This window comes from Vanellus vanellus (assembly GCF_965231255.1).
Source record: "Vanellus vanellus genome assembly, chromosome: 15".
Taxonomy (NCBI): Eukaryota; Metazoa; Chordata; class Aves; order Charadriiformes; family Charadriidae; genus Vanellus; species Vanellus vanellus.
The window spans coordinates 11,797,308-11,823,943 of NC_138920.1; the positions used below are offsets into that span (position 1 = coordinate 11,797,308).

The 26,636-nt window shown below is 40.1% G+C and overlaps 1 protein-coding gene across 1 annotated transcript; it reads right to left on the reverse strand.

The window, feature by feature from the left end:
- Positions 1-517: 517 nt before the first annotated feature.
- LOC309678375 (formin-F-like) lies at positions 518-25,144 on the reverse strand (the record flags this gene model as incomplete). Its single annotated transcript, XM_082491385.1, has 13 exons — positions 518-616; positions 4,324-4,453; positions 8,015-8,098; positions 9,289-9,392; positions 11,149-11,181; positions 11,316-11,445; positions 13,052-13,204; positions 15,052-15,138; positions 15,691-15,781; positions 19,819-19,930; positions 23,027-23,189; positions 23,474-23,789; positions 25,140-25,144. 12 exons carry the CDS (start codon positions 25,142-25,144, stop codon positions 4,349-4,351), a joined length of 1,383 nt encoding a protein of 460 aa, XP_082347511.1. The 3' UTR covers positions 518-616; positions 4,324-4,348.
- Positions 25,145-26,636: the final 1,492 nt, after the last annotated feature.

Consider the following 26,636-nt stretch of genomic DNA (forward strand, 5'->3'; position numbering starts at 1 on the left):
CGCACGCTGCCTGTTGCCTGGGCGTCTGGCACTTCAAATCGGAAAGGGAAAAAGAAAAGGAAAATTGGAAAGCAAAGTTCAGCCACTCTCCTAGCATGTATTTGTCTGGTTACAGAAGTTAAATTTTTTCCACTGAGTTTAGTGTTGGATAATCTCAGCTCTTGACATTTTTGGTTTGAGGTAACTCTGGGAAATTTCTGCCTCTGGGGGAAGATATTGTTTTTCAGACTGCGAATTCTTGGAAAGCCCTCGTGAGTGCTGGTACACAAGTAGCACTGGCCCCTCTGGGAGCTCAAGTCAATGCTGTGATCTGTGCCTGTATGAGCTCCGTTTCTTACAGCATTTCTCGGGGCAGACCTGAATACACAGAGACAGCGGGCAGGTGGATGAGGTCAGAGATTTCTGTGGGGAGCGCCAGTCCCGGAGCGCAGGGCTTCTCTCAGTCTCACTTTTGCTGGAGACAACTAATGGTTAATATGAGATCAAGAAATTGTCTTTCCTGTTCTTGCTGAAGTACTGCCCATACTACCAGTAGCATGCATTTTAAGGAAAGAAACTTGCAAGAGAGATCTCTATTTCCTTCTGGAGCAAGCAGTTCTTACAGAGCTGAGCTGTCCTGAAAGAAAAATCAGTGCAGCATTTGACCCACAGCCGTACTTCACACAACTGAATATCGAGACGAATTTTACTGAGTAGAACTACATATATAACATCATCATCGAGCTTTCATATTTCATAATATACCAAATGTCAGCTTTGTGGTTTTTGTAGGGAGACAGATAACCCAGATGTAAAAATACTACAGTTCTTGCAGGTTGCTGCTTGTTGGAGTGCTCCCAACTGTATTAGTTTCCGCAAACAGAAGCCTCACTCCACACTTTGATTTTTATGACTACAGGTTTGCAGGATAAAACTGTCAGCTGCTAAGGAAGAATTCCACAGACATTATCCACACGGAGACTTAGAGCTTGTCTATATAATTCCAAATAAATGTTGAGGCGTAGCAACTATTATTCTTTATACCACTAAAACTTAGTAATAGAGCTGACTCTAAAAGACTTGAAAACCCCAGTCTTATGCAAAATAACACTTGGGAAAAAAAGAATGAGGTAGGCAACAAGGTCTATTTATTTATTTTTACATATAAATCAGGAGGTCTCTGAAACTCACAGGTACTGAAGAAATAGCTTGTTTGAGAAAATTGAAACATGTCTCCTCAGTAAGCTCCCACTCCATAGGAAAGCTTTGTGGTCTCTGAAGGGGCTACAACTTCTTGCCAAGAAGGTATTTGGACATTAATTTTTTAAATTAATGCTCCAGGATATTCACACAAAGACACAGATATCGACTACTGTGTAGAATATATTTTTAATTGGAAGAGGCCATGCCAGCTGAGCTATAAAACAAGTACAAGCTGTTAGATATAATAATAGAGAGAAAAGACTAGGGGAAAAAAGTGAGTCGTGGAAAAAAAAAAAAAAAAGAGTAAAAACTATTTAGTTAAAAGAGACTTCCCAGGACTCCTGAGCTAACGTAATGGTAGAAAAACATGAAATTTATCATGACCATCACGAATGCTGTTCAGGGATGCAGGGATCTTGATACCATGGAAATGGCACTTGTATTCAGGATTATCTTACATGATTCACATATAAATGAAGATAGTTCAGATTTTGGAGGAGTAACAACACACATCAAAAACCGCAAGTGTTGTTTACAGTGCACGTACATGCACTGTATAGGGCATTGTGGTTTAGAGATGCAAGAAATTAAAAAGGAATTTAATTTTCCTCTTTCCACCAGAAAAGAGTGCTGTAAGCTGTAGCTCCTGATACATAGATGGATGCTACTGACTTCAGTGTCAACCAGATGTCACTGCTCGGATGCTGACTCGAGGCAAATATAGCCAATATGTTTTCCATAAAATTAAATCACTTTATTTGCTTCTGTCAATAATTGTCTGTAAAATAAGTATCAGGGGTGCCAATTTTGCTAGGGTTGTTGGTTTTTGTTGTTTTTTTTAATTCCCTTTGCCTCTGAGAAACATGACTGCGTGTTCTGTACTGGAAGCATAGTCCTGACAGGACTGTTGAGAAGCCAAAATGATGCACTTTGTTAGTGCAGACATGCAAGAGCTTGTGGATGGCAGCAGCGCTGGCGGTACAAAGCTGAGGGGACCCACTGGGTACTTTGCTGCTGCTTCAATGCAGATCTCTCGTTCAGGCACCCTCTACCTCACGCGAGACGGTTTCTATATATGATAGGTAGGTGTCACGATGATATTAAGCATATAAAATACATAGTCTGTTCCTTAAAGATCTTTTTAGACACCCTCTAAGATGAGGGGGGGATTTAGGGCAGAGAAGTGAAGCAGTGAAGCCCATTGGCATTCACAGCTGGTGCCAGGTTTGCATCTCCAAAGCTGGAAGAGCAGTTGCTTCTTTGCTCATCATCTTTGCTTAACACCCGGCACCTCCTGTTGAAGACGTTTCCCTGAGTTCTCGCTCACTGCCAGGAATGAGGCGCTGCCTGCTCAGCACACCTTTTGGCCAGAGCACCCCTTTAAAAGGAGGATTATAAGGATTTGAACCCTTCAGGGCAGGATTCCGCTTCCTCAGGGGATTCCTCAATGTAGAGGTGGGAACTGTCATTTCAAAAGGGCACTTGTGATGCCTGCTCGCTTCTTTGAAACAGCAGTTGCGTGCACCTGCCCTCAGGAGCAGTCTGGGCTTCCAAACAGGAGCACCCGTGGAGCTGCATCCCCTTCCCTCAGCAGATGTACCGAGGGTGATGTGAAATGAAGCCCTTGCCTCCGGTGACGGGCACATTAGTTGCAGGAACACTTTTCTGCCTTCTCACATAGGAGGGTGCTGCCAGTCATGGCACATCAGAAGCTGTGAGCTCCCAGGAGCTGCAGCCTGCCATGCCCTTTAAAGTACTGAGGCCGAGACAAGAAGAAAATCCTGGGCTGCTTTTATCTCCACTTCCCAGACAGTGCCCAAGCGCCTCTGTATTCCCAGTGATTGTCCTTCACTGTCCAGCATGACCAGCACTAACGCTCTGGGTATTGCAGCATCTGGCGGGTGGGTGCCCGGGTCCCTTACCGGACCCTTCTCTGCACACCCAGATGCTCAGCAGTGTCACCTCTAGAGCAGCAGACGAAATGCTGGATGCAGAGAAATGTTATGTGCCAGCTGAGAGAGGGCTGCGATAATGTGATTTTTAGCTGTAAGTGCATCTAAGCCTTTCGGATGGTCAGCCCCAGCTCCTTCTAGCACTGCAGTCAGGGAGAGCATTCAGCATTTCTACCAAAGCCCAGACACTCTGAGACCTGGGCAGTCACACCTAAAAGAAGTCGGGTACTACACTTTTTCCTCAAACAGCACTGTTTGCAAAACTGATAGAGAAAACACAAAATGCTATCAATGACCTTTTAGAACTATTTTCTGTTTTCAATATTAAACACATCCATTTTGCCTTTGCATTTTATAGGCCTCCTTTTCATTTCATATATTTGAGCTGCAGATAATTATTCTAATTAAAAATATGTAAAAGCCAACAAATGCAACAGCGGTATTTTCTCTTTTGAAAACCATGGATAATTACCTCCAGTATCCATTACTTAGATGCTTCGTGACACATTTTTATTTTGCTTCTCTGATATTTTTCTTTTCCTGCCAATGCAAATCTCACATATCTATTGAATTCTATAGTGTTTTACCTGAATACATTACATTAACCATAAAAAGCACTATTTTATTGTACTACTTTTGGGGGGAAAAAATACAACACCCAGCTAGACACTTTCTCCACTATGTACTAAGGCTGCAATGCTTTAATAGCAGAAAGACAAACAAGAATTTTTTGCTAAATATCGTCCTCTGTGGGTAACAGTTCCCTATTTCATTATAAAACTTGTAAAGTATTATTTAGAAAACTACAACAAAAATAATTAAAAATTAGATCACCATACAGAAACTTATTCATTGAAAGTAATAGTTAAAACTCAGTCAGAAGACTGGATATCAAAGGAAAAGAATAAAAAGAGAAATTAAAAAGTGTCAGAAGTGTCTCCTTTCTAAACGTACGGTCATCTCAAGGTACAAAAGCGCACACATCAGAAAAAATGCAGGACGAAAAAAAGTGATCTGTGATCCTACAGGTCAAATACCACTTACAAATTACATATTATCAATGGAATATCTCTTAAAATCAAGGTATGCTGCTGCACAGACTATATACTGTCTGTGTGCCGCTTATTGGTAGAGAAACATTCAAACGAATCAATTTAAGCATTGCTTCCTGGGCTTCTTTTTCCCTCACCTCTCTTATAAGATTGGTGGTGTCCTCATGGCATGACTTCAGCACAGGCCTTCCTAAACTCACTAATGAACGAAGATATCCATCCAAATAGTTCCTGAGAGTCCAGGTCTTGCGGCTCCCCAAATTTTACCTGTAAATTTGAAAGAGAAGGATATTTAACGTTAGTATATCCGAGTAATCTAAACCATGTCCAGGATCTTAATGAAATCAAAAGAGTAAGAGAAAAGTTAAATACCAATAACAATAATTAAAAAAAAACCTTAGAGCTGGCTAAAATCTCCAGAAAGCTGAGATCCAAAACATCCCGAGGAAAAGTGGCCCCAGGGGTTGTCACTGAATTACCTCAGTAATCTGGGTTTCTGTAAAATGCAGTCTCTCTGGCTGGACTATAGATCTCCAGCTGAAGAGGAGAAAAATCAGTAAATCACGAAGCTTCCTGCTCTGCAGTTTCTTAGATGAACCCGTTCATAAAAGAAAAGGCATACATTAGGGAAACGTTTTATACTCCATGGTGGGCATGGTAGCAGCATGTTCAAGCCAAAAAGATTTCCTTTTTTGACATTTTGCTTTGCACACCAACAAAAATATTCCTAGGGAAGCAGACAGTTTTGGAAGAAAAAATAATTTATCAAAGAACCACCTTTGCCTGTTCTCTTCTTTCCTCCACCTGAAAAAGGTGATCAGATGGAAAGTTTTTGAAAAAGACGTGAACAGTATGGGCACCGTGTCCGCTCCGCTATAAAAAAAAGAGGCGAAAGGCAGTCATACTACAGAGTTCCTAGGAGAGGGCTTCCTGCATTAACTAAAATCAGTTCCACATAGGTCCTCCAGTTCTAGGATAGGAAAGGATTTTTGATGTTAAATCTTTTGCTAAGGTTTAATTCGAGAGGTTTGTCATCATTTTCAAAGATTCCTCCTTAATGGGATCAGTGAGTTATAGAACATAACTCTGCCTGCAACGGCTTTCTAATTGAGCAGGACAAATCTAGAGAACATGCTCCAAAGGCTTCATCAGAAAGTTAAAAGGGCATCTCATGTTGCTCTTGGCTGTAATTGAGAGCTACTCTGTAATTGGGGGCCACAGCTCTCCCAAGGCTGAACAGCAATGTCGTTGTATTTCAGGGTTTCAGATTGCAACTGAAATGTATGGAAAGGTTTGGACGGGTGTAGGTCGTTATCTAAACCTGTTCACCTGGACATTGTCTAACGGGTTCTTAGGAGCAAACTCTCTACCTGGAAATCAGAAACACGGTAAAAGAAAGCACTCACATATAATCCAGTCACAAAAACTTTACCATTAACCAATGACACCTGATTAATAGTTTTGCCTGTTGTGTTCCTAATTGCACCTCCTGGGTGCTCCAAGCCCTTGATCTTTGGCATGCCTCGCCACTCACCCATGGTGTACCATCAGTTAAACAGTAATGAGAGAGGCATTTCCTGGAGCTAATGACCATCTGTGAGAAGTTGATAGCCCACAGCTATACCACAGGCAGTTATCCCCAATTTATTGTTCAGTCCATAGAAGTGTCACATGCCAAGGTCATTATTGATTTTATAAGCAGAATATAAAATCATAAAGGTAGGCCTGTGGATTTTTGTTTTATGTGCAACATGATTTCCATGGCTACCTACAACACCTTTCCAGATCAGATACTCCCCCAGGTAAGCTGGACTATTCCTTCCTAGTGCTGTTGAGATGATAGCCCGGTTTTTGATCACCCATCCTATTTTCATTTGCTTTACATTTTTGCTTCTTTATAAATATGCAAAAAGATCTGCCTAGCAATAACATTATTCAGAAGAAAAAATCCATTCTAAGTGAGAGAAATATTTCAAATGCCTAACTTTAGAGAACAACGGGGAAGGGCCAGCAAAAACCAGCTGGGTTAAAACTTGAGGAAACTTCCAGCTACATGGAAAATGAAATCCCCTTCAGATGCAAATAAGAGTCTCAGCTGAGAGTTTCCAATACAAGGAAGGAAAGCAAAGAGCCTCACGCGTATATCTGTAGCACAGCACCGTGTGTGCGATGCCTCCCGCCTGAGTGGAGGCAGCTGGAGAGAAGCAGTGTCCGTGCAGAAGGATTATGGCAGAGCACGCGCCTGCAGGAGGGCCATCCAGCACCCACTGGGCACCACACAGCTCCGCGAGCAGGACCAGCCACGACGCCGACTCCTTCTGAAGGTGACTTCTAGGTAAAATGGGTCAAAGTCTTCCACACGCCATGGGAGAGGTGTCCCTCAAAGGTTTTACACAGCAGAAGTCCCCCCACTTTTGGAATGTGATGAATCCTTTTCAACCATTTCCTCTCATGTAGCTCAATTGTCAATTCCCTCATTTACACTATTTTTTCACCTTTTTTTTTTCTTCTTGCTTTATCCCAGTCCTTCAACCTTTTTTGTAGACTTAGGACTGAGTTCTTGGTCTAGTTCTTTTGTTACCACGCAAATTTGGCTTGTTACCCTACACCAACATCATTTTTCCCACTTGTGAAAGACTGCAAAAGACACAAAGATACCCTTACACCTTCTTACAACATTAATTTTAGTAAAACATTACTAATTACATTTCCTGGATCAATGTCTGTTCAGACAGGTCCCCAAAGGTCTTCCGGCTGCATCTTCTGCCTAATATTTGCCTATTATAAAACTTCTCTACTTCTAATCCCTCCCCCTCATAAAAAATTAAAAAAAAAAAAAAACAACCAAAAAAAAAAAAAACACCACCACTTAAAGCTGTGTCCTAATCCCAGGACCAGGAAGTTATTCCAGTTTCAGAGATTAGCAAATCTTGCGTTGCAGCAAATCTGTCCCTTTCTTTAAAACCTCCTAGCGTGACCATTCTGCCAGAGAACACTGTTAGCATAGCAGAGACCTCCTGAATTTCCATCACGCTCCAAGAACATTGTACTAAACGAGGAATCTACATGCTATGTTGTTAAAAATTGCCTCGTGGAGCTTTTATCATTCCTTCTGGTGTGACCCTCTGACCCAAAAACCATTTTCTAGTGTATTGGACCTAGATGGGTTGCTTCTGTTCAGAGGAAAAAATGATGGAGAAAATTAGGTGCTTCTCCAGTGCAAGTGTGGGTGAATATAATAGGAACAAACAAGAACAGACATTTTCTTTATCAGAAATCTTCTGCCTGTGGAGCTTCCTTTCTGCTCTACTCATTTTTAGATCTGTGCAACCACTAACATCTCTATGCCTGTTTCTCTCACATTCGAATAACAGGAGCTAAATCAATGCCACGGACTATCAGGTTGTCACTACAAAAAACCCTCAGCCCAAGTAACAGGAGATTTGCAGCTGCCTACCAGCCAAAGACACGATTGCTGATAGGCACCAGAAAAGCGTGTTGTCTTCCATAACATGTTTTCTGTAATATGTTGAAAACATTCAACAGTTAAACTTATTGAATTTACAAAGTTGGTGAACATCTACTTTTCTTTTTGATACTTTGGCCATAGACCCTCTTAAAAATGGGCTGTAAGTCCTTAAGAAAAATAAAAGCCAGGTTTTCATTCAAAATATTCCACTTCTGTTAGATGGGATTTTTTTTTTCGATTTCTGTGGACAGTATAACTATTAAGCATGTGGAACTATGGGAACTTCTTACACTTCTTCCTTCCCTTTTTTCTTTTTTTTTTTAAACAGATTTTTCACTGCATTTTAATATAATATGTACCAGTATGTTGCTATAAAGCTTCTTCATTTCATCACATCTTTTTGACAGCTGGGATAGATCCCCTTCATATTTCTGAATTAAATCCTGTAATAAAATAAAACTTCTTAATATGGTATAGGAGCATAATATTAAAGCAGAAATTAAACAGCAGTGAAAACAAGATGATTCAAGTCAAAATTTTCATGTCACAAAAATTTCACATTTCACAAAAGATAAGCATACATCAAGTGCACACACTTCCTTGCAAGTATTAAGACATCAAAGACAAAAAAAAAATCAGCATTAGAGAATATTTTTACTGTATCATCCAATGACACTACCTAAATCTATTAAAACTGACAGAAGTAGATAAGCATCATTTGGCATAGTGTAGCTTTTTTGCACGAAGTAAACACTCCCACTTGCTATTTCTTAAGGAGACAGAAATAAGGCCTTAGAAAATTAACTTTTGAAACAAAATTTCTTAATCGCAGTTCCTTTGTAACATATACATTTATATATATGCACCTCCACATACAAGACAACTTAATATGTATTGAAGGAGCACAGCACTGAGCTGTTCCAAGGGAGAAGGAAACGTATGGGCTTCGCCCACACTACCCAGCGCAGCGCAGCACAGCACGAAGACATCCAGGACAGCGGAGATGAACATCTCCACACCACGGCAGTGGGGAACGCCCTCGCTGGAAGTAACCCCATTCATAACTAGCACAACAGTGCTCCTGAGAGTTAATTAAGCTTTTTGCCCCTGAGCTAATAAGCCCTGTGTTTGGCTCTGCTGACTTCTGGCCAGAACTGGGCTCCCTCCAGCCTGCTCAGCCACCTCTCCGTTGTCACCTCCAGCCCATCACGGCCATGCCGCCAGCACGGGCAGAACCATCTTAGATCGACCTGTGCTCACAACATAGGCATGCCCTTGGATGGTGTTTCTCTGTGCTATTTTCCCCTCTGTCCAAGGGCACAGGAAGTTATTACAAATTCATATATGCTCTAAAGTTGCTATTATTCCAAAGGGCTTATTGTGGGCAACAGTGGGGCTACCTGTTCCTCATCCACTCCAGCCCATTTGCCTGTGAAGCAAAAGCAGGAGATGCAGAAACTCTGAAAAACCCTTCCCACGCTGCAGCTTATAGCATGAGACGCTATCAGAGGGGAATAAAAGGCCACTTTCCCTCCAATGCAGCTGACCCCCTTGCCAGGGCAGGACTCAGCAAAACTTCAGCAGATCGCTCATCTTTTACCTCCAGCCCACAATATGGTTATGATAACGTTACCTTTAGTTCCTTGCAGAACTGTGACTCCTGGGGTGTTGCCTTGATTGTCTTGGGTTTAATAAGCCGCCTGCACTGAATAACATTTTCCAATTCTTTTTTTAAAACTAACAAAAGAGAAAGAAAACGAGATATTTCACTAGCACACAGTTGTGTCCAAAGGAGTTCAAATGTTTAATTTAGGACACACGGAAAATTTAGGAGAATATGGTTCTATAATATGTTCATCTAGGAATATTAACTTTCTGTTTTGAAATAGAAATCCTAAAAGAGGCATGGGTCTTATGGGAAAATGTAGTATGTGATCACTTCACAAGCAACTGCAGAATAATGAAGAGGTCGATAGTATGGTTATGCAGCAGCCGTAAATTTGACCTTTCCTAGCTTTGAGCATTGGGATTAGCAATGAAAATAACATTCTTCAAACCTACGTTTTTGTGCAGAAAGTTCAGGGTTCCTTTTAAGATAACAGAGCAAAAATTCTACTCTATGTAACAGTAAAAAATCTTGTCAGTTGGCACTAAGCACTACATCAGACTGCTACCGTGGGACCTCTCGTGGTGTGAAATGGGGGCAGAAGAGAATACAGTCACGGCTCCAGGGGCTCAGTCCTGAACTGACCCAGGCTGCCATCCAGCATCTTCCTCCTCTTGTGCTCGTGCAATACTTGCAGCAGACGAGCCCCAGGATGTGCCTTGAACTACATGCTGAGAAAGGCTGGTTCAGTGGCATTTGGTCCATCTCTTTCCCTCTCTGCTCTGGAGCATGGGATTCAGAAGATAAGAGCGATCTGGGGCTGGGCCCATCAGGAATCCATGGAGGGAAGTGGCCACTCAATCTCCTCTACTTCCCATAATTCATCTCCTTCAATAGCTCTCAACAGTTTCTGGTACCGTGACTATTTTACCACTTTACCCACGACTTTCCAAAACTGCCTTTAAATATTTAGTGATTCTGAATTGCTACCAACATATTCCCCGAAGAACACAAGTGACTGAAGGTAAATAGTGCTGGTTTTAGGTACGAACGTCTCCTAAAAGGTTGATTGGAATTTCTTGGAACAGAATAAAAACACACTTTGGTAGCCTCAAGCTTCACAACTGGCTGACTTCCAAAGCCCAGCAGAATAGGAGTGAGGGTTTTTCAGAGCAAAAACTGAGAGCACTATCATTCAGGTATGTTATCAAAGGCTGAAATAGGATATATTGGTCTGTCGTTACAGTCAACATCCATGCCACATTTTCAAAAGACAGATTTTTTATAAACTTTCAACACAATACAAGTCATTTTCATCCACTCATACAGCTTCTCTATCAGCTCTCAAAGGGTTCAATCTAAAATCCATTGACTTCACTGGTCACCTTGTGATACTGTTCAACGGTAACTTGTAAATGTCTCCCTAAGCCTATCTTACATTTGAACAACCTTATTCTCTTCTCTCCTGTCAACCTTACTCCTTTCTAGAGAAGGACACCAGTTTGTTTCAAAGAAATTCTTGAACTTCAGGACTTTGCTGTAGGAAGTTTTCTCCTGCTGCATTGCCTGCTCTCGGATACTCCGCTGCAGCCGTAACTTTGACGGACACTTGTTTCACTTAACATTGGTAGTTTATGATAAACTCTATTTACCAGGGGCAGTATATTTTTTATATTTCTAAACCACCTGGACACACTTTAATATTTCTATTTTTTAAATTCTTCACAGTAACATGGCAGGTTAAGTATCACCATAGCAACATTTTACCTCAATGTTTTGAACCTTTACTTCTCTTTACAAACTACAGAAGTGCAATGAAAACCTGTTCCAAATGACTGCACAATGTATGAAAATCTTTCTCTGAATTTAGAAACCACATTTACATACCATCAACTTCAGCACTGAGGCCCTTCATGGAAGCTGGAAAGAAAGAGAGAGGGAAAATAATGCTAATAAGTATCATTCATATTGTGAGGATGGGAGTTTCCACAAAAGTTGAAGGACTTCATTTTTTTTTATTTGTTGATTTCCACCCCCCCCCTCCCTCCTCTTACCATCAGGAACAGCTTCAAATTCTGTCAACTCCTGAGAAAATTTAGCCAAATCAGGCTCGTGTAAGAAGATCTGTTCCGCAAGGGCGTGAAGCAAGGTGAATGTCCTCTCCTTACCCCGCAACAGAGGCAACTGTGAATAGAGTACAGCAATAATTGACAGACTGAGCTATTATACTTAAAAAAAAGAAAAAAAAAGGAAAAAAAAAGAAAAGAAACAGCAGGGATGTTGATAGCTCCCAGGTAAATCTGACAAGAATAGAAAACACAATGAAATTAAACTTCTCCTTTTCCATCTGCCATTTCACAGGCATTCTTGATTAAGATCAGCTTTACACTTTCATATCCATTGACCTTCCTTGTTCTTTTGTGTCTTCTTATTCACAAGGGTCTTTTTTAACTTAAGGTATTCTAATTGATTGCAACTGATTTTGGACCTCCAAACACAGTAATTATTGCTTTCCACTTAAAAGCAGTGTGCTGCGTTCATGAAGATACTAAAGTTCTTTAATTGAATCTGGGAAGGTGCTATGTGGCACAAAATGATTTTGTAGGCAGTTTTCATTATGATAGATGTGATATTACAGCCATTATATATATTTAAAAAAAAATGCAAGTTTTGTCTCAGAATTGTCACTAGAGTTATAAATCACTCACTCATATATTAAAGTCTCCAGATGGGGAAGATACCTTACAAAAAAACAAAATAAAAATCCTTCTCTCTTCTATTTACAGATCAGGTATAATCTTACAATAGTGTTAAAGGTACAAGGCAGCTTTGGAAATTTGTATGTATTTCTTACTTTTTAGAATAAGGGTATGATGCTCCGCCACTGTCGGGTGGAGGAGGGGAAAAAAAAAACTGTGCTCAGTAGCAGCATTTTCTGATGGCAAATTCTGATGAAGAGGGAAAAGCAGTTTCCTTAAGACTAATGGAAAACTCAGCCTAATGTCACGCAAGTGTAGGTCAGTGAAGAGACAATTAAAGAACTAAGAGCTAGCTGGTGCTTCTTGTACAGCAGCTCTCTACCAGGAAAACGTGGAGATCCCAACTGCCACCTTCGTCCCCTATTCAGTCATCCAGCAGAGCAATGATGGGGGAGTTAATGCCATTGCAGGCAAATTTCACTCCCTTTGAAATTATTCATTTATTTACATTCTACTTTTGAAACTTTTCCTTAAAATGGCGTTGTACCGCTTGTTGCAAAAGACCTTTGCACCGGAATAGAGTGAAGCACTAAGTAATTACTCCAGTACCAGAAAAGTGCAACTGCCCCAGAAAAAATGCCGTGGTCACAGCCTCTGACCGCAGTGAAATGAAGAGGATCCATACCACAGGGCTCTGCACAACACTGCAAAATACAATTTCTCTAAACTTGCATCTAAGCAGGGGCCGGCAGCTGACGCGCCTCCTCTAGCCAGGGGTTCTTAATAGCAGGGCAGTCAGCATTTTGATGTCCTACATCATTAGAAACACAGTGTGTTCAACACCGCAATGCCCCCACCTAGCCAGCGCTGCCGTCTAAAACGGGGAAATGCATCTTGTTATAACACACATTAAAGAACACATTGTTAAACGGGACTTTGTTTCTAGTGTAACCAAGAGCAGATGTTAAAATGTTAGCTTCTCATTAAAAATGATTGCCTTTCCCCACATTCAGGGCAAAACTGATTTAATATTAATGGCTAACATAGCTTATAATATGACCATTTTAACGACAAGAAAAATATTTACTCACTTTGGTCAAAGATGACAATCGAAATCCTTTAGCCTTCTCTTTTCCTGCCTTTTCATTTAAATGGTTCCCAATGGCTAAAATGTACTCCAAGACAGCAACAAATTTCTGGCTGGACTGCAGCTGCTTACTCGCTTGGATTTTCTGATTTATTAGCTGAAACATACAAATCGTCCTTCAGTTCAAACTGAAAATGTGAATAAATCAACGATGCCAATCAAACCTTCCCTTTGCCAAAAGCCTCGATGTCCCCACCTGAAGCACATCATGCTTTAGCTGATGGATACCTTCCTCCTGTTCAGCTTCCCTGGGGGAACAGGCCAAGGGTTTTCAGGAAGGACCAGTTAAAAGTCAACCATCAAGATAAAGCTGGTGTTGGCACAGTTACCCTGCCCTGGATGGAGGTCACATCCTTTCCAGCTGCCAAACCAGCCCTGCCAAAACGACTTCAACCTCATCTCTTAAAAATGCTTCTGAAGAAAAAGTATTTTTGCTGTTTGAATGCACCAGATTGCACCAAATGTCAGGCATCGGGGGAAGCAGACAGCCTGAAGCGCGGTATAAGGTTCTCCATCCTTCACCTCCCTCCCTTCTGTTTATATCAGCTGAAGACTGTTATCTTATCAAAATTCTTAGCACAGTTTCCCCACAAGGAAGAAGAACAATTTTTTGTAATCAAACTCAGTATCAATTTCTGTTTTCCCAGGGAAGCCACCTCCCTTCTAGGGCTATAGACGCAAGAGGTAGTTTTGTTTTAAATTAGGAAATTTGTATTTTTTTTAGCACCATGCCTCTCTTCATCAGTCACCAACACACAAATTTAAAAACAGGGAAAGGGTGAAACACGTGGGAGAGCTGAAAGCCATTGTTAAAACTTTTATAGCACATCACAGGGCCAGAAGATGCTGAAAGCCAATATTCAGGTTGTCCCATAGAATTTTAGGTGTATAATCTGTGGTTTACAAACATGTGTTAGGGTGCATAAGTAAGAAAATACTTAGACAACTAATCAGCTCTTCAATGAACATTAAATATCCTTCAAAGCAAACAGTATATATAATAGCTTCCAAATATTCAACTATTTGGTTTCAGTGGAGGACAGCAAAGGTGTAGCATTGTACCAGACAGGGTCAGAAATCTGTGCATCTCCCCGGTGTTTTCCATCTGTTCCTCTTCTGAGTTTTGTTCACCGTTACTATGGTTTTAATCACAGCCAGACGAAGGATAAGAACTCAGAATTGCAGAACTTTGAAATTTTGTTTTTGTTCCCATGCTGAATAAGAGCAAAACCTTTGAAACATTTTCCTAGAGACAGATTGTGTTGAAATACTTTGTTTTGAATCAAAGCATATACAAACCCTGGCAGGTAAGGCAGCTGTTTGGAACAAGAAGATCCAGTCCATGAGACCGGAACACTGTTTATTTGCATCCCCCCCACCCCTAGGTCATCCTGAAAAAAAGAAGAGAAGGGCTTGAACTCTGGTTTGCAACATTTCAATCCGATGCTGTAATCCTTAGGGTGAACAGCCTCCTTCAGCCTTCTGAAAACAGTAAATGTCTACGAAATGCTGGTCGAATAAGCTTGCTCTAAGTATCTCTGACTTCAGATTGATCCTTTCAGCTTGTGGGGCAAGAACCTCCCCCCCAAAAGGAATTGAATTTCAATGGTGAAATTTGCTTCTGTCTTATCGCTGGCCAAAGAGCGAGCCATGACCTATAGAGATTTTTTTTATTATTATTTTTTAACCCTTTTGCTTGCTACTTTTGAACAGTGCTATGAAAAGGTCTTTTATACGCTATGCTGCCTGGATTATTACACTATGAATTGCTCGCACTATGGACTGTGAGATGTTTTGCTATAGGGAAAAAAAAAAAATAAAAAACCAAAACAAAACCTCCCCAACTACACAGCTTTGAAGTCTGCATTGAGGCCACTTGGCCCTCTACTATCTAAGGGGTAGATTTGGATTACAAACACACTATGAAGGAGTCATGTTACTCACAGGCTCCAAATCTCTCATGCTCACGGGGAGCTCACGTACGGTAAGCAGGAGATCCAGCCTCTGGCTCAAGTGGGGGATTTTACACATCTGCATAGAATTGAACAGAAAAGGAATTAAAACCCATGTTTATACCAAAACACGCACATATCTTTCATAAATGAATGAGTAATTCAGCTGCACTATACTTTTCCTAATTTCTGTACTCATTTATTAATTTTATCCTACGCCTTAATCTGTAGATATACTATGGCACATAACTGAATATGCATCATTTGCATATGCGAATTCAAGAAGACACTGCATGCTAATAGGGCAGACATTACTAAAATCAATGACATGCATTTCTCATGAATAAGAACGGTTAAATGCATACGATGTTATGCTTATAGATTCGGGAAATCTAGCTCAGAATAAATCAGCTCCTACTTTGGAGGAAAGGGAGGGCGTGTGACTTGGAGACGCAAAGGGATCCATACAGTTCTCTCTGTAATATCTGCCTCTCTCAACTCTTTATCCTACACTGATTCTGGCCGAGACTGTAAATTTAAGTTCCAAACAACAGCTTCTTGTAGTGATTTTTTCTAGGAGACAGTGTGCTAGAAAGATCACGTGGTGTCTTTTAATGCTGTACCTTCTTACCTCCAACATAAACTGATCAACCACATGCAGCTCTGAAGGAGACCCCCTGAACGACTGGTACCTTTCTGTGTCTTTTGGTGTGGGCATGTATCTGTAAAACAGCAAGTGAAAATGTCGTCTTCCTCTTCATTCAACATTGTTGTAATATAAAACAATCATTCCGTCCCATTCCATGCATTGGAATTTCTTACTGTTTAGTGTGGTTTACGTATTGCATATTTATTCTTTAATCATTGGAGCTTTATAGACATTTGAGCCAACTGCCTGATGGAAAGCAAAAATGATCTGCAGATACATTTAAGTGTCTGAAAATGCCTGAAAATAACAGTCAGTAGTGTTGACCTGCAGATCTACAGACAATTGACAATGGCACGGGCTACTTTGGAAAAGGTAAAACCATGATGCGACAGAGGAGTTAAGGCCATAATTTCCGAAGAGGTTCATTAATTCTGTGGTTGATATATGCGCGTCTTGTTTTCCCTGACTGGCTGAACATATCTGACAACTTTTGCGAAGCACCTAGAACCAACGCACACTTTTGGAGCAGTTGTGGCCATGCTGGCTCCACTTCTCTCCAGCAATAACTTCTTTCCAAAACGAGCACAAAAGCAGAGCAGACTCATAGTATGGTGTGATTAACCAGTGGGCCCCATGATCTGACCGACTCCTACCTCTAAAACTTTTTTAATTGCCCGTGAAACAAGAGTTCTGCATAAGGTAACAGAATACTCTCCCACAGTACTCCAGCGCTGCAGACTTTTAGAAAAGCGACGTCTTTAAACGTGCCTCCACTTGGAAAAATAAGCACACCAGCACAGTTCCCTCCCCTCCTTCGGAGATCTCCCTGCCTGTCTGACTGATACACTGTGGGAATTCATAGCATATCTTAAGAAAAATGAAATCAATGTTTCAGCTAACATATGAGAAGGAGTGTTAAGAATCTTAAATAAGTCCTTAAATTTCAGATCTACTATCTTCTTTCTCTGCAAACAACCTACTAAATTTGTAGCAAGTGTGTCTAAACATTCATGGGGATAGATACACATTTTCATTAAAAGTAAGGAAATATATTCAAAGACAGGAAAAATAAAGCAAAGATTTTAGCATGTTAAATACAGGACAAACAATATTTTTTTTTCCACTGCTGTCAACAATTTAATATGATATTTCAATTGAATAATTGCTGGGGTTTGAATTATTAAATCTATATTAAAGCAGATTACAAAATATTACATTCAACACCTTTCATGATCAAGAAAAAAAAAGAATTCTCATTTAAAAATACCAGTTATCTGTTGGCAAATGAAAGGGGTTTTATTTATTATTAAAAATGATTTGACTTTTTAAGCAAATTCAAAGAATATTTTTTAAAGCTGACAGCAAATATCTTCTTTTAATCAGAATTCTGATATCCCATCAAATTGTTTTAATGTATTATGTATATGAAACGAAACTAGCAGATTACCTAGAAGGTTTAAAGCTTAAAGCATTAAACAATGGAAGCCGTGGAAAAGGAAGCAGAAGATGTGAATGCATTCCATAAATATCTTTCTACATGAATGCAACTCTAATGGAATTTGTGCAATGAAAAATCTACCACTGTTCTGAAATATTAAGTTTATAGAGACAAAGAGTGCTTTGCTATTGATTTTAAGATGTCAGGATAAAGAATCATTCAGAGAACTATGGAAAGGTTTGGTTTCCGTACCAAGATAAGTCCTGAAGTTTCTAATAATATTGCACCACCTCCACTAACTTTGACTGGATACACGAGCAGAACATTTTATTCCCTGATCAGTCTTGAAAATGTAATCTCGGTTTTACCTTTAAATATTTTTCATTCTACAATAGTAGAATTTAGACTTCCTGCTCAGGCTTAGACACTATGACAGGTATAATTTGTACAGAGAGGAATTTTCCAGCCCCTGACTAACCTGCTTAAATTCCTGTCATAACCGCAGGTTCTCAATTAACTGGGCGCCACAGTTTTCAACGGTAAAATTTTCCACCGTGGCCCCTGAATCAAGTGGAAAGATTTTCAGAAGTACTAAGTGTCCTGCTAGTTGTGTCATGCCAAGTCCGCTACAGTACAAGAGAAACTTCTGAGTGCTGATGTTTCAAGATAAGCATCTGCTCCTGCGATGAGGTGTCGGTGCCTGAATGGGAGCCGAAAGACACTGAACTGCCTTGGAAATGCACCCTCAGTTCTGAAATGCACCTCATCTATTTCAGTAACACTTTTAAAACTGTTGGGGTGGAAAAAAATGAGATTCCTTTCACTACATTATTTGTACGTGTATTCCTAGATTTTGGCAATAAATAAGAATCCTAGGGACAGAACCCTTGATCCCATATAACGGACAGAAACACAGCATCCAATCTCTCTTACACATTTGATTGGAGAAAAACTTCCTCAGCATTATTGCTATCAAAGGAAGACGCTGAAATCTTCAAGGAAAAAATAAAATCTTTCAAGCTTCATCGCCATCATTACTATTATTATCGTCTGGTGGCAAAGAGCCCAGATGCTATACATCAGCGATCACAGTGGTGTTACACCAACTCCGACAGCGCGGAGTCGCTGGGTTGATCTGCAGGGCTGTATCGGGGCTTGAACAACAGAGCGTGTTCGGTGTTTTCCTGCAAGCCAGGGCACGAGCAGAGGCTGCCCTCGTAAAGGGGGCCGGCCAGACCCCGGCGCTCGGCGCTGCTGCAGGACTGGAGGCATTTCCTTACTGCCGCCAGCTCCAACCGTTGCGTTCTCCAGAGACAGACCCGCGTGTGACTGGAGAGCGCTCACCATGTCCAGGACGTTTCACTGCCGTTGTCTCCTGACCAATTCCATCACTGCAATTAGAAACTGCAGTAAAATCTTTCTTCTTTGGATGAAGCCGTTAAAGTCAGCTTTTGAAAGGCAACAGAGCCCCATTACCTTCAGTGGGGTTCTACAGCTTTCACCAGCTCATAATCTGCTGTGCGGCAGTGTGGGGTATAACTGGTAAAGCGCTGGGGCAGCACGGAAACCTCCTCCAGAGCACTGGTACACATAAAGCATTTAAACGTTCGGTGTCTTGTCCATGTCCCTTCATACTTCGGGCAAACTCTGTACAAGCCATCGCACGGAATGACATTAATTCCGTATGTTACATGTCTGTTCTTCCTGTTCGCATCACTTTCTAAGTGCAGACATGATTCTGCAGTTTTTAAAATTGCTGTCAATGTACTGATATGGATCAGGATTTTAAGGCCAAAATTAAACTCGTTCCACAAGAAGTAGAAACATCAGTTATTTACTTCCTCACTTTCTTTGCCAGCATCATCTTTTTCCAAGCTTGCTTTAGCAAAAGACTAATTTTTTTTTCTCACTTTGAAGCAAGAAAAACTTTCACATCAAGTTTTCATATCAACGTGTTTAAAAAAAATGGCCCAAGTATCAGGTGGGGACTGTAATGTACAATGAATTCCACTTCATTCTTTTCATTCTATGTCTTAAACTGTTCAGAGATACAATCCAGTTCCTACAAACTTCACATGCCAATAGTTTGCTTACACTCCTGAAATCTGTTTTTCTCATATAGTAATTCAATTTTTTTAAAGATACAAAAATTTGCATTCTGCTTTAAACCCACAACCCGGTATTTCTGCCACTCAAAAATACTGATATTCTTAATATCCATCATCCCATGAAGCTCCTTTAACAGTTGTCTGCCTCCTTCCTCTCCAAACCAATTTTAAATCTTTCATTTCTGATCCCGCAATAGACGGTAAGGCTGTAGTAAGAGATGTAAAATTTTCTCATCAAGTTACACCTGCTCACTGCCACAATTTATTCTTTTACTAACTTTGTTCCTTGTAACTACTTCACAAAGTCATGTCAGATTTGCTGTCATTTCTTGCAATCCCCTTTCCTACACAACATGCGGAAAAGTGATATTTTGGGGGCATATTCTAAAATCTCGGTGGCAAGGACTGCGATTTCTGTGTGCAACCCTAATATTCTATTCACAGTCAGAATAGATCCAATGTCTCAGTGGCATCTTTCCTGAACTTCACATTATTTGCAGAAGATTATGCCTTCTCCAAAAGGTAGCATATATTGCAAACAAACAATTGAACTCCAAAGATTACCTTCTTAGTGCTGTAATCTGCTCATCTGTAAGTCCACCACTCTCTTCATGTATAATGTATATTTTTTCTTTCAGCTCACTTGGTTTTATGTGGAAACTTTTAAGAAAAATGTCTGGAGGAAAATGATTCTTAGATTACTTGGAAGAAAATGCGCAAGGGAAGGAAAAATCACCAAAACATTTCAGAATTACTTTCCAGATTTAAAAAAAAAGAAAAAAAAAACACACCAGAAAAACCCCAAAACTGCTAAGAGTAGCTGAGTAGCTGCTAATGCTAAGGCAAAAACTCAGTCTTCGTATTTTCTTTAAATACACATAGCAATAGTCAAACAAAAATATATTTCTGCCAGAAAATAGTCAATGCTTACGACAGAACTATCAAGATACTGTTATCGGAATCTACTCAAGTATTTGCTCATATATATTTCTCTTGTACTCAGCTCAACAGTGAAAACAATTTTTTTCCAAATAACAATACAATGTATTGGCATATTATAATATTTTTATGAAGATTTTTTTTTTATTTTCTTTACTTGCTTTGTTTAATTTCCAGGGTTCAAAAGAAGGTAGGTAGAGTCCATGCAAGAAAAGTTACTCCCAAAATGAAGGCAAGCTGGGAAACAGAAACGCTCACTTCTTCCACACTACCTGATATTCTAAAATCTGATTAAGAGGTTTTGTAATGTTTAAGAGTTCTGTGCTGACATGGGCCTGGATCATAATACGTTTTATGATAGGGAAATGGAAATAAGGTATCTCATCCCCAAACAGGTGAAGAAACATTTGTAAGGCTCTTGCTCCCAAAAGGAATACTTTGTCTTGCGAGTTATTCTTTAATTACTGTTAATCTCCATCATGGTTACGAAAGGGTGAAGGAAAAGGTTTAAATGTTTCTCGGTGTTGGCATGAAACTCGTCCTAGAGTCTCTGCAATGATAGAACTCCTCAGAGCTGCACCAGGGGATGATTGGGAAGGAGAGTTCAGGTAGGATGTGCATGATTTACCTTTTTTTTTTTCTCTCCAATTCTAAAAATGAACAGTTTTTCAGGTTATAGGATCTTGCTGTGGCCCGAATCAGTTATTAATGGTTCTCAGGAGACTGTTGGCCAATGGACTATATACCATTTATTCTTACTCTGACACAGTTTCCACCCTTTTAATTTTGTTATAAGATCTAGCTTTAGTGCTAAGCCTGGCAGAACCTTCCCTTTTCCCTTCTTATGCTTTTTATGCCTTATATCCTTTGCTTCCCTGTGCCTTTTAAACCAAGTATCTCTTCAGGTGTGGTGATGTCTGCGGACCATAACAGAGTGGATAACTCATAGTAAAATGTTGTTTCCCAAATATTCACAACCTGTCTAAAAAGTATTTAATATTTTCTTGAACATTTTCAGTAGTTGAAATTAGCCACTGAATAAATTCTAGTCATCAGACTTTGCCAAAGTATTTTGCTAGGCAAAATAAGAACTGTATATATGGGAAATTGGGTCTCATAGAGAGAAACAGGTACGAATCGAGCCTCAGAAGTTGGTACTGTGACTCATATCAGTCTTTCACCCACTGGATCCTCCATTCTTGGATTAACATATACATTATTGTATCTCCCAAAACTTTTTCACTGGAAATCTGGGGATGTTTTTCTTGTCTCTCTCTCTTTCTGGTAGCTGTTCTCTGTATGCAGAAATATATTTTGTCTACCAGAATCCACTAGACAACTTAGTTTTTATTTGCATTTTCTCATACATTGGGCTTGAATTTAGTGTGTGGATCTTCTCTCAGAACTCTTATTTTTCTCATGTGTTCAGAAACCCACTCAAATTCTCAAGAATTCTCACCTACTGGCATTTTGGAGCTTCATATTTTTATTCATTAACGTAAGAACTGTGGTTTGCAGCACTTGCAGGAAGATTAATCAGAATTCTCAGGATCAAATTAGCTTTTGATCTAAGTAACGTCCATTATAATAAGTATATGCCAAAAATCTCACTGATGGGACTTTAAGGATAAGAGTAAGAAACGGATGTAGAATGTCTCAATGAAAAAAGTTGTAAGAGCAATAGGATCAAAAGGAAGAAGGGTGCTATTTGCAAACCAAAAGAAAGAAATTTCCTCAAAGAAACTACAATAATTTAGTAGATAAAAGTGCTATTACAGGATTCTTTTTATCTACAACAGCACTTTCGTATCACTCACTTCCTTTTAACCCTTCAAATTGTTAGTCAATGGATGCAATAATTCCAACAAGTTATTTCCATTTACAATTCCCAATTAAAACTTTACACAATCTCCAAAATATATTCTTTCTTATCAATATTCATAAAGATGAAATCATTAAAACCTCAAAATTAACTGCCCCAAATTCTTTACACACGTAACATTTCTTAAAACATCTCTAGGTTGTAGAACTTTTTTGGAAAGCCATCTCTGTAATAGGAATCAGAGTAGCCTTTGAAGAACAATTACACTTGCTCCTTTAATATCTACCACTTCTCATCAAAATAATTGAAAGACCTTTACATCATTTTATTAGTAAGACCAGAAATATGTGTTGAACTGCTTTGTTAGCTGTGAAAGACTGTTCTAGGTCAGGCCTTTGGCAGGATCATACCTGGGATATGAGAGGGAAGGATCTTGCTCATGATCACTCAAGACAGCCATTCACAGTCTCAGCTGTTGGCAAGAGAAAGGCTGAGAGAGTTCCTGTGACCTGGCTTGTAGCTGCCTCAAAGGCTTCTTACACCAACCCATCTACGCCTACATGAATGTTCTTGAACTCCGTGTAGGAGAGAGACTGAGCACATTACTCAAAGTTCTACCAAGTTGTTTCTGTTGACTTGTTTCACCTGGACAAAATTTGAAAATCCTTTGAAGTCAGCATCTTAACATTGATTTCACAGGTGTCACACATGATTTTACATATCTGCCCTAAGACAACAACATCACAGCTCAGTGGCACATCCACATGTTTCGTACAAGAAGAGGAGAAGCTTGGTGTTTCTACTCTATATCATTAAGGACCACATTTAGAGCAACTGAGCCACGAGGTCTATTTTTATAAATGAGTAAAGAGGCACTGAATTAAGAGATGATTTAGACAACAAGCTTGTCTCATTGCCTATCGAATGGCAGAAAGTACAAAATAGAAAACACAGGCAGTGCTCACCCCAGGCTTCCAGATAGGAGTACACAGTTCTTATTACTACACTTACTGAAGTTATGTGCAACTTTTCGGTCTAACATGATGTGCTGATTCACTGAAGGTTCATTGCTCGAAAATGCTGCCGTGTCCTGGATCCGGAACTGATCGCAGAGTCTGGATACATCTATTTTTTTCTTGCATGGGTCACATGATCCCCAGACAGATTTTTGAATCTAAAAATAAGGAGTGACAGGGTAAACAAAAAGCCAAAAGAACAGAGGCACTGTGTTCCATCCAAGCACAGAGAAAGGCATCCAGGTTGGTTTGTGGCACAGCTGTGCTTTTATGATAACCGTGCAAGTAATACAGACTACAATATTATTTTTTTTTCTTTAACAGCTATCAGTTTCATCCTCACCTTATCAGAAGGAACAACATCCCAGTGAAAGGCTTTGGTTCTCTTTGTCGATGGAGAGAGGCTGCAGGGCTGTGGTAACGCAGGTGGGGCTGGCGGTACCTCTGCCTTACTTATGGGAAGTGGAAGAGACGGCGACGCCGGGGCTGCTTCCCCCTCTGCAGGCTGGGGGCTTGAACACGTGTTCAGACTGGTTGTTGCAGAACTCACACCGAAGTGGGGGCTCTCCTCTTTCTGTTCGTTCAGAGGCACAGTAATATCCTCATAATCTGCTTCGGAGGAGGTGCACCCTTGAGATCCCTCCTGTGAGGCACCCCTGCGCAGCTGACAGTAGCTTTCCAAGAGAGACACCCATTCATTCTGGAGCTTGCTAACATCCTCTGCCCGGTTCTTTTGGACAGTAAAGGGTATTCGAAACCTGAAATTTAAGAATGTCATATATAAACGCAAGGAAGTGTAAATAACATGCTGACTAATACAGCCACAGGTATTTCTTATTTAAGCAGAATGATGTTCAGCAGCTTTACTTGTCAAAGGAGCCCACTGCTGCTGACTCTGACCTTTTCAGGCAGAGTTAATTGCTTACGTGTCTCAGGTTAGAGAGCTGAAGTTTTGCTATATATTGACTTTGTGGTGCAGTTACCTCGTAATTCCTCTTCTCCACCTTGGGGGAAGGTGAACAATGTGCCACGTCTTACTATGCTTGTTGCACAAGCTAGTCAGAACCTGTTCACACATCTCTCCTATCAAGCTGAATGATATACCTCTTCACTGGCTCCTGGCATGGCAGCTAGACAAGTCTTTGTGGGCAGTATTTCAATGTATCTTCTCAATTCCACAATGTGGAACTTTGGATTCCTCCTTAAAATATTCATCAAATCTCTGCAGATCAGTGGGAGGGGTAATCTATATAATTCTGATGGCCTCATTTCTCCACTGTTGTATTTTGTTCTGGGACACTGTGATTCTTTGTTGCTTGCCCTTGTTTTCAGTAGTTCTGCTTTAACTAATTATTAATTACCAACTATACTTACAAATAATTGTGTTCTTTGGTCTGAACTGAAAAGGTACTGCATCCATTCTCCTTGCTGACACTCACATTACCACCCGACAAATTAATTGTGTTTGTTACAGGGTCCGCAGTCTTGTTCTTTCCTCCCAGACCTATGCAATATAAAGTCAATTCTCCTTCACGTAGTTGTACCAAGTACCTGAAGGACAAGGAATGGAGACACAGTTCATTCTTCACTGACTACTCGTTTGCACAAGCCTTACCTTTGTTAAAGCATTTTCTAATGTCAGTAAGTCTCCACATTTTTATAGCATCTTCCACGGAACAGTCAAAAACTATCAATAGTAAAGCATAAAAACCTTTGAGTTGAGGGCTTCTTATTCTCATCTGACACGTAAGTAAACTGTGCCATAAAGTATGAACTTCCAGCCTGCCATGCCTAATGAGAGCTAAAACTAAGAAGATCTGACTGTCAACTAAAAATCACACAAGTCCTGTTAACTTGTTGGCTACACTCTGTCCCTCCCGCTCTATTTATTCATCTCATTTGTTTGGGATGGTGCGTCTTTTGGACTATGAGCTTTTTTCAAAGGAATTCACTATGTGACTGAGCAGCGCATAGGCTTCAGAGTTTCTGTGTCTTCCAGGTTTTACTGCCACCAAGCTATAAACAAGTCACCATAATATAAATTAGTGCCCAACCTTATAGTCCAATAACTCTTCCTCTCTTGGAAATGCTTCTGCACATGCTCTTACTCCATGAGGACTGATCCTGGTCCCCTCTCATTCCCAAGAGTCACTTGGCAGGAAGGGGTCAAAGTATTCTGCTCTCGAGGGCTTCCATCGGAAATGACTCTGCCAAAGTGTGGGTATTACCTATTTAAATGATAAATTAACCCTGGCACAAATTGCCTGCCCATACACAGCTTCTATTAGAGCAAAATGTTCTGCTCCGGTCTCTCTTCCAGGATTCTGCTCTGCTGCTTATAACAAAGGCCCCACTTTCAACAAGTGGGGCTTTACTGTATGGGGTTTTTATTCTTATTTAAGCATTTGCATTCTCATTTTTCTTGAGGGTTACTGCATTTCTTTATCATTCTGACAGTTCTATCAGACCTTTCTTTTCCTCCACTCTCTCTTCAAGGTGTGTCTAGTTGATTAAGGTGTTCTATGAGGAATTTAAATAAGTTTAGCTGCTCCAGAAGAATTAAACATAAAATATAAATCGCATCTATTCCTACATAAACAGTCAAAGTGATAAGAATTGTTTAATGGAGCTGGCGGTTATATTGATCTCTCCTTTCTTTAAAGCAGGGACTTATAGTTTAATCGGATCTCCAGATGTTTCCACCATTATTTACTTTGCCAAAAAAAAAAAAGAGGATTAATATCAAGAAGAAAGCAACAAGGGCTTTGCTTCACAAGATAAATAAAAATCAATTTCTGTTTGTTAACAAACTTGTTAAATGTTGCAAAGTAACAAATCCTGGGACACACTTGAGAATAGTGTTTACAAGACATACAGCGGTAGCCTTTTAAAAACAATTAAAATCATTTTCTGTGAACTGTGAAGTCTTTTGAGATAATTGCCCTGTGCAGATAATTACAATGTTAATTTTTTTTTATTAGTTTTTGGTAGACAGGTTTTTTTTCTCTTTTTCTCTGCTTTGGTAGTATAAGCAATTTCCAGGTACTTTAGAATATGGCTCAGAGGAAGGGTGGGTTGTCTGTAGGATGGGTGGCAAACTATGTAAAATCATTGTGGCTGGTTCGCTAGTTCAGCAACAGAATAAGCAGAAGTCATGCTTTTCTCTGATGGTTTGGGGGCTGAATCAAATGGTGGTGACAGTCCATTTGCTACTGAATAATGATTCCTGTCTCCGAAACCACCACCCTCTTAGGCCACCATGGCTGGTCACCCCCACAGGAGGGAAGTTCAGACTATTACGAGAACAAAATATGAATTTTGGGGCAGCCATTTGGCAAGTGTGAGTCAATGTTCTCTAGCAGGACTCCTATACTCCTTATCTGCTTCACCAGTCTTTTTCTACTTTTCCTTGCGGCTGAAAATGGAGTAAAAAATAAAGAGCTAAACATGAAGAAGTCCCACCATTAAAATAACTCTTAGCACCACCACTATTGTATATATGTCTTCGTAATGCCCACAGCAGTCTCTAGCCCACATCAGAACTTCATTTTGTTGGGTACCAGTATTGCACTAACAGTTACTTTCAATGGTTTCATCTCATGCAG